General features: G+C 36.8%; 1 protein-coding gene across 12 annotated transcripts in view; it reads right to left on the bottom strand.

Annotated features, from left to right (window-relative positions):
- LOC124157741 (spectrin beta chain, non-erythrocytic 2) overlaps positions 1 to 16,767 on the bottom strand; it is a 218,640-nt gene that overhangs the window by 18,940 nt on the left and 182,933 nt on the right. For 11 of the 12 annotated variants that reach the window (XM_046532724.1, XM_046532725.1, XM_046532727.1 and 8 more), the window contains 6 exons: positions 14,589 to 14,771; positions 13,278 to 13,585; positions 12,479 to 12,564; positions 11,269 to 11,505; positions 9,826 to 9,964; positions 5,201 to 5,342 (listed from right to left, as the gene is read on the bottom strand). In XM_046532724.1, coding sequence (XP_046388680.1) covers positions 5,201 to 5,342; positions 9,826 to 9,964; positions 11,269 to 11,505; positions 12,479 to 12,564; positions 13,278 to 13,585; positions 14,589 to 14,771 — 1,095 coding nt within the window. Of the gene's footprint in view, positions 1 to 143; positions 2,728 to 5,200; positions 5,343 to 9,825; positions 9,965 to 11,268; positions 11,506 to 12,478; positions 12,565 to 13,277; positions 13,586 to 14,588; positions 14,772 to 16,767 lie in introns of those variants that run through there. The other variant, XM_046532735.1, reaches the window with a different exon arrangement.

The raw sequence follows: 16,767 nt of genomic DNA, 5'->3' as shown, positions 1-16,767 counted from the left end.
TTCAAAATGATGGAAGGCTACAAATTATACAATCAAAACGGTGCACTCTTATCAAATTAAGATAAACACAATAAATATAATGCAGCTGAAATAAAGAGTCTTAAACTATAAATAATCTACAAGTGCATTTTTTGTTGGCAATCACTTCATTATTCTTGAAAAGCAGTGATCATGTGAGCTTATATTCACTTTGACCCATCTGGCTACAGTATAATACATTTTGAAAAATATCAAGAGCTACATCACTGTTAATAGGATTTTTGTTTACCTAGCATATGTTAGTCATGCTACCTTGGAGAATTTTATGCATCTACTCCCAATAAACCAATGACCAAAGGCTCAGGTCATGAAGAGCAAGGAATAATCACTTTGTCAAGCAGTTATAGAAGCCATAAAATTAGTACATAATTTACTACATGGTAATACAGCACACCTTTGCAGCAAAACCATCATGAATTTTCACCTCCAGCATGTAGGCAACAAATACATGAAGGAAATAATTACATTTCTGAGAATACATAAGAGTGATAATAATTAAGGGCTAAAAATTAAGGCATGTATCACCTTTAGGAAGCAGAAGGGAAAAATGGCATCAAGCCATTTGAGTAAGCGTTAATTTCCTCAAAACACACTTAAATACAAATCTATAACCTCTGCAAACCAAAAAAAATTACTAAGACATCACTTGAGTATTTTATACAAACAATTATACAATTTTTTAAATTTCAAGCCAATTATCATTTGGCACCTACAGTAATAGGCACATTTTAAGGCAACTGTATTTGGGCATCAATTACATTAAAAACTAATAGTTCATTTCTATAAAGATTTTTGTACAATCAAGAATTGATCCATTCAAGCCATGTTTCTTAAATTCTCATCAAAATAAAGAAAGTTGTGAACAAATAATAAAATATATGGACCTAACTTTAAACCAGCAATGGTATTGGGAATTAAGTTGATATTCCATCAAATCATTCTCTCATTTGCCATTTTTAAAGTCACACATAAGTATGTAACATCAAATATATACTTGTATATACACTACAAAGTAGTGATCTGAAAAGTGACTAGTGATAATCATTCAAAGACAATTAATTTATTTTTTATCTGACCCATTAAAAGCAACATTAAAAAGGCCCACAAAGAGTTTTAGTATGGCTTGAAAACTGTACTTAAGTCTAACATGTAGCTACACACTACAGCACCCCACAACATAAGTTACACAGTAGTGACTTCAACAAACTAAGATAACATGAAAATTGGAATGATCTTCAAATATCAACTGATATGTTTAAAATTTTAATACTACCTAAGAAATGTCTGTTAGAAATCAAAAACTACTATGTAAAGCAACAGACATACTTCAGTTCATGGCACATATTTCACATCACAGTCATCTGGTATCATATTTAATTAGTGGATGAGTTTTCAAAATTATTTCTTCTGAATTTAAATCCTCCTTTCTTGTAAATAACAAGCAATAAATTTGTAAAATGACTTTGGTATAGGAGATATAATTTAAAAAGTAATTTCAAATTGATGTCGAGGCATTAAATACAGAAATATATGAGCCTTGAAGTGGCTCATTCTCAAATTTGTCTAAAACCTAACAATCCATTTAAATGTTAGGCCTTGGGCAATTGAATGACAGTAAAAATGAGCGAAAATATGCCTTGTGTAGAGTTAAGTAATAAATAGAAAATCCACTGCCAGACATTTTCACAAGCACATTCAACATAGAAGAGACAAATGGACACACTTGAGAAGAAAATTCACATAAAATGGAACAAAAAAGCAATGGTTTCCAATCAACGCTTATACAAGGTTTATATTAATGTGTACTGTACAATAATTCCAATTGCAGCAGAAGCAAAATTCCAATTTGAAAACCTTTGAACATAGACCAAAGGTAATACAAATATGACAATCATTCATCAAGTGAGTCAAATCAGCAATAGTGAAGTGGAGTAAGTGGAATTTTGTCACAGGAATGGTAATGGAGAAGAAGACTTTTTTGGAAACCCAGGTTTTATGGTAACTCCATATTACTTATTTAATAATGATATACAATAACTAATAATAATTAAAACACCTTTTCAAGGATACCACGTTCTATAATCATGAATAATCATCTTCATAAAACACCTTAGGATTTGCATCAATTATTGATAAACTTTTAGCATTAACCATTAATAACAAGAGTCAAATTTAACTGATAATACAATTCCAACACCACACATGCCAGAATAAGAAGTATCACCTCGAAAACTACAAGTTCCAAAAATTAAAATTATTTTCAGAAAATAATTTCTAAAAATACCTTAATAAAATTTGATTGAAATTGGGCGATCAAGAATCAGAGACCTGACCCTGAATGAGTCATAAAAATCACTGCCAATCAGAATAGCTTATCATTTTATATGATAAAAAGTATACATTTGACAGAGGATGCATGGTGTAGAAAATATATACAGTTAAAATAAACTCATTTTGATGACTAGTGATACTGACACACAACTTTGAACATTTGTTAATATACATTTCCCATCCCAATTGTGTGTGACATGATGGCAAGTAGAATATTTTGTACGAAGCTGTAGACAGATCACCATGCCATCTACTCAAAGCTATATTCATTTTGACTGTTAAGGCTCCCAGAAGTTATACAACAACAGGCTTTCTTTCATCAACTTTTAAGCCAAGCTTGCTGGCCACATTATGCCACTGTTGTGAATAAAAGTTTGGAAAAAATCAATTAAAATTAATATTTAAGTAAGCCAATGATAAGTGATTCATGCAATTATGTGCGGGTGCAAATCTACATAGTTCAAGTTCGCCGTTCCATTGCAACAACTAAGGGTGGCATTTCTTTACCACTAACGATAGCAAAAATCCAAACAACTACAGTATTTTAACATGCAATTAGTAAACTACTATTTTTAATATGAATAAAAAGCATAAATACAGCTGACTATATATAATAGGATACAAATCTCCTTAGATAACTATGAGAAATAAAGGTTTCACTAATCCACAATCAACTTCTAAAGCATAAATGCTGACTGTTTATCCAAAGCAAAGATAGTTAGTTGCCTCATCGAATCTGTGCTTTTAATTAGCACAGACCAAGCAAAATAGCACTACTTTAATCCTAACAGGATGGCTCTTGGGATTAACATAGTTTGAAGGACCTTTCCAAAATTTTCACCTTTTATGAGTGATTTTTCTTCCTTGGCATTGAATTACTACATTAAAAAAATATTCCAAGGCTATCCTCACTGTGAAACTCAGATTGGAGTATGCAAATAAAATTCACGCAGCTAAAATTTGATGAGGCAAGATTTTTGAATAGATTCAGCAGAGAAAAAGGTTCTGAGATGATAACATTCATATAAGACCAGCATTTTATCGTGTTATCTTCTGTCCAACCTTGGAAATTATCAGAATTCTTGAAACAACAATTTTTAAATAAAAACAAAATTGGGAGCAGATTCTGTAACTTTCACTCTTTGCCAGGATTAGCCAACATAATTAAGCCATAAAATGAAGAAAAATATTTACTTCCCACTAAAATTCCTTAAAAAATAGTGTCAAATACTACATAAAAGTAGTCTAAATATGTATACTTTAATTTTTTCCCTAACCCATATTCCCATTCCTTTCTCCATTTGTCAAGAAAATTCAGTTGTGCATAATTTAGCATTCACAGCTTAACTTTTGTGAAACCTAGCCATTGGGCCAGAACCTTGCTTTGTAGATTCCACACATACTTTATTCATATCGAGCAGTTTCAAAACGGTTTATTACATTCAAAGTTTCCTTTTCAACTCTAAGTTGCAGTTCAGTTTTTTCCATGGGAGTTTCTATAATTCTTCACCTAATTGCATTCGATCCAATAAAATATTTAAAAAGCTATAAGAAAACCTTTCAATCACACTGAATTACTCCTCCTCCACACCAAAAACCTGGGAATGTTTAAATAGTTGTTCCATTCTCCATCTCTAAGGGAAATAAGAGCCATCAGAGCCACATGAAATTCTGTCACGGCCAGTTGTGGCCCCTAGGCTGTAAGATGCTGACCCAGGCACACAGCAATTAAGAGAAACATAACCTATTTTACATAAGTACTGGTCATTGTAGGTATTTGGGTTAAAAAAAATTCTTTCCATAGTTCCAGTCGCAAAAGTATTGGGAAAATTGTCTGGTCCTAAAACCTGAAATAATATCACTCTCTTCCCACCTGTAAGCCCTAATTGGCATGCATCTCAAGTGGGTATGCGCTAAACAAATGCAATAAGCATCGGAGAAAAAGAGGTACAAAATGAATTGTCCATGTAAGGATGTTATGCATTCAATGGATATTATCACTATACAAAAATTTTATTTAAATAACTTTCTTGAAATTGAATGGAAAGATAAAAATGCAAAATTTTCTGATGAAAACACAATAGAAACTTAAGGTTTATATGATCGAGTAAATAGGAACAAATATTGAAGGGTTGAAGGTGAAGAGATTACAGCTGAAATCTACAATGAGATTAAGAAGACCTAACATTTTAAACATTGTAAAGGAAGGGAGTTGGTAAACAAGAGATTACTATGAAATAGATAGTAACTTCAGCAGCTCCATTAAATTCCACTAGCATGAACTGCATGAGGACAGAAATAGTCACATTTTTTGTAAAAAAAACAAATATGAACAATGGCAATAACAAAAATAAATGAGAATTTTACCAAAGCCCCCAATTCAATGTCCTATCCATTCAATTGACTCGCTAACATTGAAAATAGACTCTGCACCCAAGTCACAAATTTTCAATCATACTGTATGATTGCACCTACACCTAGTATATGTGGCAGAGCCTTTGTTTTCCAACCACTGGTCTACTGAAAGTTCAATCTAAAGCCAAACTATCAATTCTTTTTTATATCTGATAGAGCCTCAAACTCCATCCCCATCATCTGATCTTTCAGCCAAACATTATCCTCTTTGAGATTAAGAATGAAAGAAAGTATGATTGTAGGCTTTCCTGGCATATAGAATCATAGAAGGTTCCTCGGGAATTCTACCTATTAACCTATTCTAACTATTTCAATAATAACTGTTATGCACACTGATGGTTACAATAATTACAAATGAAAATCTAAACTAACTCAGTAAAAACTAGATAAATTAATATTAATTAAATTTTCTTACCCCTTTCTGGGAGTCGTCATAGCTGAGCAGCTGTAAATTAGGAGGAAGCTGAGCATGGAATGAAATCTTATTGACCCAATCCTCCATTTCAGTCTCAGTTGAGGCCAGAAATAAATACTCGGAGCCATCTGTAGTACAAAGCCTGGAATATAAAAATGTATAATGAAATTCAATAAGTACATATATTCGCACAGGATTAACACTTTCAGCCCAAAGGTAAAAATTTTAACTTTGACCAGATCCAAAAACAGGGTTCCCACTCAATCTAAATCATACAATTACCGGTTTTTTCCAAGTTTTCACGGTCTAAATGTTTTCAAATTCACGGTTTGTAGATAAAACATTTTAGGCAGAAATATTGATCACGTAACAATCATCGGCCGCACGTTAACCACAAATTTAACAAACACAACAGACACCGTGAACGAAAACGCAGCAATGAAAGTACTATCTCTCGTGACGTCACATATCATTTGCAAAATTCAGCTCCGGCTAAAGGTTGTGAGTGGGAAAATAGAGGGACAAGGGTGCTAGGGGAGTTAAGAAGTGTCTGAATTTTCGCAAGTGTTAATGAACACTTTGGTCACCAGTCTTCCGGCTTTGGTACTGGCTTATGGTCTATGTGTCATCATGGCACACAATAATTGCACTTCAAAAGACTATAAATCCGAGGCCATGTCTGTGCGTGACTGACCTTAAAATATGATCGAAATATCCACTTTTCTTTTAATCTGTCAACCGTAGTTCTACGATCGTAAAATCAAGGTTGAGAGATTTTTAAGTTTGGGACGAAATTCACGGCTTTTTCCAGGTTTTTTCACGGTATACGAAATTCACGGCTTATTCTTGGATCTGAGTGGAGTCCGGCGCGTCATCTATAGATAACGTGCCAGACTCCGCCCAAACCCGAGCGACATCAATAGATAACAACAGACTACGCTACTAAAAAATTTTCGGATCTGAGCAAAGAAGCCATTCTACACATTAAAAATCTGGGATATATACTTGCTTATTGGACACATTTTTTTAATAGAGAATCGGGGCCGGATTTACCATAAGGCAAAATAGGCAACTGCCAAGAGGAGTTGCAGTCCAAGGGGCGGCAGTTCATTCAGTTACAGCAGTATGTAATGTTCTTATTTTTGACGTTACTCTTCTTTATTGTTGCATGAATTAAGGCTAGACATTACTTTTGGAAGGGGTATTCATAAAGTGTTTTAGTAGCATAAAAGTTAAACTGTCTCAAGTAGTTTTACTTCAAGCTGTTTTTCTTTAATTGAATTGTCTATGTTTTCCCTGCATAAAAATTCAAGCATAAACTTATGCTGTCAGCCATATACAGTAAAACCTCTATGTAGTGAACCTCTTTACATCGTAAACCTCCATACTTCGTACCAACCCTCTGGTCCCGTCAGATTTACATGTAAATATATAGGCAAACCTCTATATAGTGAACCTCTTTATCTCGTAAAACCTCCATATTTCGTACCAACAAGACGGCCCCGAGACGGCCTAACTACCTCCGCAAATCGTACCGAGACAACTAGAGACCATTAATGCAGCCGCGATTACCTAAATGGAATGACATTTACAGCGATAAATGTTTCACGCTTATTTTTTCTTATACACCTTTAATAATTTTCACGTTAACCATTAGTTAGAGCATCGAACTATCGTAATCATATTAAGTGACGGTAAATGAGGACAGAACACATCGTTTTCTCTCGAATCATGGTCAAAATCGCGCGATAGCACTCGCTTTCTTTTACTAATGGCTTTATTTTCTTGTAGGTGCCTACATACTATGTTCAGTTAATAAAAGAGGCGACCAGCGCAGCCTATAATCACTTGCTGACGGAAATATTTCAACTAACTTCACTCCCATCCACGGAGACCGAATTACTCGACCGCATTGCTACTTCCGCTTCTGAAATGAAAACATTTCATGAATTTTCCGCGACTTGAAATAAATCAAATACAGTTTCGCAATTATTTTATTCCCATATTTCCCGGTGTAGCACTTTCTTACTACTGCCTAGGTAATTTTTTCGATGCTTTCGTGAACGATCGTAGTTTAAAATTTATTGCGCTTAGCGACAGTCATATGTCTTGCCTGCGTATTTTTGCCGCGAAATCTGACTCTTCCATCGGGAGTCCGGGACGCCAATTTCTAGCAACACTGAACGAACATCAATCCATGCGCGGCAGTGTTAGGTGAAGGAGACAACTAATTAGCTGATACGCGGAAGGGTAATGAAATTTTTTACCGTCGCCGCCGCATTCTGAAGTAGTTCGCCCAGCATTCTCACCAGGAAATCATGTCCTTTCGCAGACCTTGCGTTTCTGTGTGGCCTCGACAGCGTTTTTCTTAGGAACGCCACGTGCATTGTATTTTGGAGAGAGGGAATTCAACAAAATTTTCAAAATTACGCTCAATTTTTTGTAGTAGTCACGTGTTTATTTATTTTTTTATAATCTTTAACAAGTCACATATTATAAGAATAATAAATCAATTCTAAAAGATATAATAAGGAGTATTTTCAATTATTTGCCATAAAATATGAAAATTACTTAATTAATCATAGGCTGATGATGGATTCAAGAAATAAAAGAAGGCGTCTGCTTGATATTACCACATAATTAGCCATTTTCCTAGCCATCAACGAGGACAGGCAGAAGGCAGTGACCTTTGGAATACCATCATTCACCCTCACATCTATTGTAAACAACCGAGGAAAAACAGAAGAAACTGAATATCTAGGCTGCACAAACAAAAAAACTCAGGCAGTTAAATATGAGGATGAAGAAATTATGTTTAGAAATATAAAACTATTGTTCTTTCCTCCGAACACTATTAGTAAATTGCAACCCTTAGACCAGGGAATTATTTCTTAGGTCAAAAAGCATTAACGAAAACAGCTAGTGATTTGTTTGTAGTGAAAATGGCATTCAAAAGTGCTTGTGGAATTGAAAACATTATTTCGAAAGAGAGAGAAAGAAGAGAGAAAAATTTTTTTAAGCAAACCCATTAACTAATTTATTTTCTAAAAAGGCCTCTTGAACAATTTCTTTTACCTTTGTGTAATCATTAAATTGTAAATATATGTTCACTTATGCATACCTATATGTTTAAATATATTAATATAATGGCTTAAAAGACAGTAAGCACCAAGACACTTAGCACCATTTATTTCCCAAGGATATGAAAAAAATGGTGCCTACCACTAAAACCTCTCTATAGTGAACCTCCATACATCGAAATGCCCAAATTTTGGTCCCCTCCATTACGATGTAAAGAGGTTTTACTGTATCTTTTTATTTCTTTTTTTGAACCTTACCTCATGTAAGTGGCTATGCCTTATCATAAAAATTGGGGATTGGGGAGGGGGGGGGGCTCAAGTGAGGAGGGGCACTCAATGGAGAGCATAACTTTGGTTAAATCCGGCCCTTTAGATAATTAGAGAAAAAATTATGAAAAAAGAAAAGATTCCATTTAAACTTTGCCTGAACATAAACCTTGAGCTTAACACATTTGCTGTGGAACTGAATCTCCCACCCCATGTCAGACTGTCGTGGGACCCACCAGTGGGTCACAGTGCTCCACACTGCACGCTGTGACCCACTGGTAAGTAGCACAGTGTTGATCACCAATGGCTCATCTGCTAGCCTCTCACTGCATAGAGGTAGAGCTACACTCAGGGGCCTTCCACGGACAGGAGTGGGTTGAGGAGAAGTGGAGGAACATGGGTATTTAGATCTACTGTAGCCAAGGACTATGCTAGAGACCCCATTAGTGGCCCAAGGAAGTGGCACAGGCTCACTGCCAGGACTCGGGATTGCTAAAATTTAGCATATACTGAGACCAGTGTCAGACATAGCCACCTGGGAGCACCACCCAGGTGGTGCAAATACCATTTTTTTCAACTTTAATTGAAAAATTCTATTCTGAAGTAATCTCGGAGAGTGGGGAGACGTAACTAATGGAATGCATGCAGTTCACACAAAATTGCATGCCAACAGGTTTTCCCAGGTAATTAGAGGTGGGTCAAGTCTGCCAAGTTGCGGATGCCCAGCTATTTTGCAAGGTGCCAACCAGTCTGGCTAGAGTGTGACCCACTGGTGGGCCGCGCTCGCCCATGTATTAAAAAACAAATGGCAAAAGCCACAAAATGAAGAAAAATTGAAAACTTGCTATTGTGCAGGGATGAAATCAGGTATGACCCACCAGAGGGTCATGCCGCAGCAAACACGTTAAAGTTATAAATACATACACAACATCAATCACATTCCTCACTAGAGGGACTACAGGGCATATTTCTGTAAATTTATAACTTTAAGCTATCAATAATGACATTAAGCCTAGGAATTGGATTTACTTAATTTATTATTTGATTTAAATTAAAAGATAAAAAGAAAAATTAGGGTAAAACAACAAAAAATTTCATCCAAAGTTAATCAAACAAAAGTCATCACATGTATGCTGAAAAAATTGTGCTTGATCTTTTCGCTAACTTTTTATTTGCTACTTAGAAGATTCAATATGGTCAAGAATTGAAAATTGAATCATAGAACAGCAGCAAAATTTCATATAATTTTCCATGGACAATCAAGTGATAATTTAGTACCTGAATACATGTTTCCTTTTTGTGTAATCCTGGGCTTTCTCACAGCGAGCCTTGAAGACATTGATGGGTGAGGTAGCAGCCTTACTGTTGAGAAAGTCTTCCATATCTTTGAAGAAACAAAGCAACTGTCCACAAAGAACTGTAAATGGCAAAAAGAAAAAATATTGTTAACAATGAAGAAATAAATGTGATTTGACATAATGTTAAAAAAAAAACAGAAAAGAAATAAAACATGTCCTTACATTGAACATACTTTATTCAAGAGAAGCGATTTAAATTTTGAAGTTTGTAGGTCAAAAATTTTCCGAAGATGATCGTCTTTCCTTATTTGGCTTCTCCTTATTAATTACGTGAATCCCAGAAGCATAATTCTGCAGTCTTGAAAAATCACAAAGAAGGTAACTTGATTTTTTAAATTAATCTGAAACCTTAACTCACAATAATGTCTTCAAATTCCTTTATCTTTGCCAGGAAGATGGTAACTTCAAGAAGATAATATTAAGAGTTCAAAGAGCGAGCTTTGCAATAATGAAGATTCTTTTGTTTCTGTAAAATATGAATTTCCACTTATGAAGTAAGCAGAAGCTTTGAAATCTGAGGAACCCATTAGGCAAACTTTGAATTGTAGAAAAAATTGTAAAAACATTTCATCCCGTCTTGCTTCAATTGCTATTTCCTCCTTAATAGTAATCTTAAATTCCAGATCAATTAATCTATATTCCAGGACGTAGCACAGCAGTAGACAAAATTAGAAAATAACATATTTGTAGTTTCCTATTGCCTTTTGCCATTATCACAAGCTTACACTGATTTGCTTCTTAAGAAAGATTATATATGTGGATAAAATGTTTCTTTACCCTGCATAGCTATGGTGCCTTATTCAGCTGCACATTCACCCAATCATTGCACTATTAAATTTGTGATGCTAGCATGTTTTTGAAGACCACCAAATTGTTAATGTTAACCACTTGAGTGATATTGTAAAAGGTACCCACATGACCTCCTCAGGCTCTCCTGTATAAGGGTCTTTCTCCACATTGGCTTACCCAAAAATGTTCCAACTCTAATCCCTTGTACCCTGCAGAATGTTCAAAGGAGGAAGAGGGAAAATGATGATGGAGTCACTATGCTGAGATCGAAAAGAGAAGCATTTTATATAATCACTCACTCACTCATTGATTTAACCAGAAGGTTGGTTTGGATGAGTGAGGTTAGAGATCACCCCAGACTTAGCCACAGACATGTGGTTATCACACATCAAGACAGAGGGGGTGCAGGTTCCTTTCCCTGGGCCACTTCATACTTTGAGGACATTTTTCGGGGGCATCCGAAGGCCTTGCTTGGGATTCGAACCCATGACTTATTAATCAGCAGCCAAGCTATCTACCCACTATGCTAACATGCTGACCCATTTAATATTATAAGACAATAACATTTAATGACCTGTATAATAAGTTTTCCAAGATCGAACAGCAGCCTTCTTGCCACCACTCTGCAATTCATGTTTTCGGTCCAAATTTCCCTGAATTTCAACAGGAGGCAGTTCAGTCTGTTCAACACCTCCAGCACCACGCTGTTGCAGCTTCCTGAAGCTTTGAGTTCTTCTTCTGGTGGTGAAACTTGGTGTCCGTTTAACCTTCTTGTTATCAACTTTCATACTTTCTGCCCTCTTAACTCCATCTGAAAGAGAATAAAATGTGAATTCACAATTTCAAGCCCTCTCTGGGTGCACATGGGCATATTTTAAGCATAGTGTAACATGCATGTTACATAGTTAAAGGTGATTTTTTAATTAGCCTAAAATCGTCTCGGGAAGCCAAAAGGAAGGTTTGAGCAAGGGGTGTGAGAATTCTGTAAGCCAGGGTGCTTCGTTTTTGGCCAGCATTTTAAGCTTATCAAGGAAGGTAATGATTGCTTGTTCTTTATTAGAACCTGCTATATTTTGATTTTATTGTTCCCTTGAGCCGGGTATACGTGCACTTCCCTTTCAGGCGCACGTGTCCCCCTAAATCAATTAATTTAAGCAGAAAAATATTAACCTATAAAACGAATTTATTCTATTCCAAGAATATGTTTTTAGTAAAACAGCTTCATGACGACCCATCAATTTCATAATTTTAAATGCCAAAACACCTTAAATTGTGATTTCTAGAGATAAAAATTTACAGATTGTTCCCAGATTCACCCCTGTTGTCCCCCAAGTCGTTCTCCCCCAAAAATCGTTCTGGCTATGCCCTAGCCAGTAGTCCCTCCGCTCAATTAAATAAAGGTGAGGGTTCCACAGAGCAAGGTAAACTGTTACAATAGCTCATATACAGCATATCCCCAATTAGATAAATATGCACACTACTACTATTTGTAATTCTTCTGATATAAGTTTGTTGGAAAATCAAATTTTATTTTACATATTTTTGCAAACGTAACCCAGATTTGACATTACATCCATGACTACCAAACAAGACATAAAAGACTAACAATGAACATGGCAGTTGAGCTTGCAATGTACTTCATTGGTACTTCACAAAGAAATTGTTTATGCTTCAATAGAACAACATTTGACATTAAAATAGTTGGAAATCACTGTTGTATAAGATAAATATATCAATATGATTACCACTTAAAGGACATTATCAGCACTAGTACTACAACTGACCTCTTCTAATTCGATCACCAAAGAGTTGTGAAATGCTTCCAGTTTTATTAAGGTTTCCATCATCTCCTGTATCGATGAGAAGGTTTCTGAAATAAAACAAGATAAACATAAAAAGAATTGTCATTCATAGTGATAAAAGCTAAAATATATGAGTCATTTAGTTTAAAGGTAAAATTATTAGCCAATACATGATTTCCAAGTAGTTAAACTAAATATAAAGTATTGTTCATCATTATAAAATTAAATAATTGTACGAGAGTAGGAATTTTAGTTCTTCATCCCAAAAAATATTCTTTGGCTAACATCATCATTATTCATTCAGAATTCTCACCAAACAACCTCTAGAAAATAGAAGAGTGAAGCAAAAGTCTTAAAGAGAGGGTCATCCCTTGGGTTCAATAGATTTCCTTAGCATTACTAGAGGAGAACAAATATCATCTAATCTAAAAGTTCAGGCTAGATACATATAGTAGAAATAATACTTGTGAACAGGCATGAACTTGAAGATGACCTAACAATATAAATGCATCACATTAAATCAAGCGCATTGGAAAGTACCATCTTGTTTTATTGTCTTCAAGATGACATAGTGAAAGAAGAGTATTGATATTTTATTCTTAATTTCTAAAAAATACAAACATTTTACTCGACAAATAATATTTTTGATCCAACCTATGACAGGACTGGCCAATAAAAATATTGCTTCATTCCATGAAAAATGGGATAAAAAATAATCAAATTTCCTCACATTAGAACTTATATAACTTCTTCCCATACACATTATTTTTTGAGCTCTTACCTAGGGATTCCATCATCAAGGGATGCCTTCCGCGATAGCATAGGAGATGAATTCATGCTGCCGTTGTTCATGACACCACCCCACTCTCCCATCTGCTGGCCCATATGGCCTCGAGAATCTCCCGACGGTATCTGCCCTGCAGACGGCCTTCTTATTCCCCTATACTCCTCCTCCCTCCTCCTCTCCTCTGTTATCCTTTGCACCTCCCTCCTTCGGATGCTCTCCGCTCGTTCCCGATCCACACGCTCCTTCTCAGCCTTGCGAGCTGCCTCCTCTTCCTGCTTCTGCAGGGCAAATCTCTCTTCCAACTATTGGGAAAATAAGAGTGATAAGTTATGACGACAGTATTATTATTAATGAGGGAATATTCAATATAGAGATAGAAGAATAATTATGAGAGGAACTGATGTTTTTGGCATTGTAGAAGCTAAGAATTATCAATGCCGATACCGTCACATTTTCAGCTTTTAATCAAAATATTGAAGTAAATCTGGTAAGTTCCTTTCGGGAAACACTGTGTTGGAGATATTTTCTGCTCAATCCTCCTAGGGAAAACGCTCCGAGTAAGAGTGAAACCTCAAGCAGAAAATGTTCCAAATGCAGCATTTCCTCAAAGGAACTTACCAGATAGATAAAAGAAGCTGTGAAAATCTTCAAACAAAAATTGAAGTAAATACTTGCAATTTTCCACGATTATAAAATTTATTATGACCTAGGTTTCAATACACATTAATTGCCATGAGAAAAAATTCCCCTAGACCAGGAATCAAACCATGGACCTTCGACTTTCTGGGCCACTGTGCAGACCACTATCCAGATTCCTGAATTTCCATGGCAATTGCACTGAGGCTCATGGTACTAGATGTTAGGCACTCGAGATCTACTAAGGATGGCAACGCAAGGGAGAAAGAACTTCAGTTAAACCACAACCGGTCAAGAGCCTCAGACCTGGTCCAAAGCCACACATGGCAGTAAGTGTAATATTTCAAAGCCCACCACAAAAATAGCAGTGAAATATACATGAATTGTCATGAGAAAAAATAGGTTTCAATGTTGATGATGATGTAGTAACATTGACACCTAGGTTGTAATAATTTTTATCATCATGGAAAATTGCAATTATTTATTTCAATATGGAAAAATTCCACTCCATCATGCTCGAATCTTTGGATTTTACTATAAGTCAACCATTCAGCCAATTAAATGAGGTGTCAAATTGTATTACTAGTGTGCAAAATAAATTAAAATGATTCAAAAAGGGGGTTTTCCCAAAATAGTTTAAATCAGCAGGTGCTTATACTTTTTACTTACCATGGTAAACCTTCTGAGTGCATTGAATTTATCTTCCTGGGCTTCAACTGTCTTCTCGAAGTCATCATGGCGGCGGAGAAGTTCCTCCACTTGTGCAATTGACTCGCCTAATTTTCCATCCCTCAGTAGTCCTTCTCTACTCTGTAGCCAGCCCTCAAGCATATCAGCCTCTCTCTTGAATATCTGCATCATTCAGAGGAAAAGGATTTAGATAAATACATATCTCACTTCACAGAAACCCACACTATGGGGAAGGACATTAAAAAAGTGATAGCCATGTCAAAAATATGTATCACTTGTAATCAGTGGCATAGCCAGGAGGGAGCACAGGGGGAACATGTCCCTCAAACCAATTAATTTTGGCTGAAAAATTCCCATTAAAAAATTTATTCTACTCCACCAATACTAGGAAGCAAAACTAATATTGACTATTAATTTTGTGAAGCGAAACTACGAACCATGACTCTGGGCTATCATTTATTTATTACCAACTTCCCCAAAAACAGCACATAATGGCCTTTTACAATGACGGTTTCCAATATTAACAAAGTACAACAAAAACACCCACGCCCTGGATAGGGATCACCTCCCCAGGCGGGATTCGAACCCACGACCTACGGACTTAAACCCACCGCCACCAAGGCCGGCAATCTTATCATTCTTATTCCCTTCCACCCCTCTGACCCCCTGGGTTGTGACCCCCCCCAACACATCGTTCTGGCTATGCCCCTCCTTGGAATGGAAATACCCCATGAATAGGGACATGCAAAAGTCGCAAATGCGATAACGCGAATTTTAACGCGAATTCCGGGGTTTTCCCGCGAAATACGCGATTTCCGGGGTTTTCCCGCGAATACGCGAATTTCGCGTTAATTGCGATTTTCTCCAATTCATGGGCGGCTTTCACTAACTCAGACGCGATTTTCACCACTTTTTTCTCCTGCTAATGCTCCTACCACGAAATTGTTTTTCGAAGCGTACATTTAAGCCGTAATTTTTTTACTGCATTCGCCGCTTTCCGACGCGACGAATTTCCATGGACCGCCGTTCACGGCACAGCGCCGTGAGATGTCTCGTTTGAAAGTGGCATGAATTTCACGGAACCGCGCCGTGAACTGCGGCCGGCGAAAAGTCGTCGCGAAAGTAGCCTCAAGGTAGCACGGTGTGTATTTCACTCTATAAACGGCGCACCGCCGGGCCGGATTGAACCTTGCCTTGCTGACTGCCAACAACGCCGTGCAGTCAACTGCGCTATTCGACTCCCTTGAAGACATGCATTGACACCAATGGTTATTTGAAAGCACAGTGCCATGCCGTTGACGACGGCCGGAGCAAAGCAAAAGTCTGAAAGCGGCAAAAAGTGGCTGTGCGCCGTCTATTCCGTGAAATACACACGGAGCTACATTGTGGCAGCTTTAAGTGGAAACGACTTATCGCCGGCTGCCGTTCCCGGCACAGCGCCGTAAAATTCAGGCCATTTTCCGACAAGACGACTCTCTGGATTTCACGGCGCTATGGCGAGAACGGCGGCCGGCGGAAATTAGTCGCGTAGGTGAGCGGCCAATGCCGTGAAAAAATTACGGCTTAAATATACGCCTCGAAAAACAATTTCATTCAGAGCATAAGGAAGAAAATGGTGAAAATCGCGTCTGAGTTGGTGAAAATCGCCCATGAATTTATTCAATTTTCCATCCACAAAGAAACACACTCGAGGAAAAAAGGCGACTTGTTGGTCCTGAGGATGTCTAAACCGCATTCACGATGTCTACAAAGTAGACAAAACGCCATGGGAATCTGATGGTTGACTTTAAAAAATTACTGGAGGGTTCAAACTATCCAAATGCTCACATTCTATAAAGATTTAACCCTTTCGTTGCTAATGACGAAAATATCCAGCAGGACTTTTCTTGACCCAGGAGACGAAAGGCGAAAATTTTTGTCTGAGATTTTCCTACACAGGCCTAATGCCGAAAATACAATTCCTTGCTCTCCTCCTTGTATGACATTCGCAGGTTCGCAAAGTCTTAGTTTCGGGACCCAACACCGGCCAACACCATGGACTGGCAAAATCTGTAACTTCCGAAATCCGGAAGCATGAACCTAGACCCTCGTCTCTTATTACCCCTCTTTGTGGCAAGGGACCGCAGTCATACAATTGTTCATTCAGTTAATTTGCGAA

The sequence above is a fragment of the Ischnura elegans genome, chromosome 4 (assembly GCF_921293095.1).
Source record: "Ischnura elegans chromosome 4, ioIscEleg1.1, whole genome shotgun sequence".
Taxonomy (NCBI): domain Eukaryota; kingdom Metazoa; phylum Arthropoda; class Insecta; order Odonata; family Coenagrionidae; genus Ischnura; species Ischnura elegans.
Note: the sequence above shows the minus strand (reverse complement) of the source record. Positions and strands in the feature narration are given on the sequence as shown.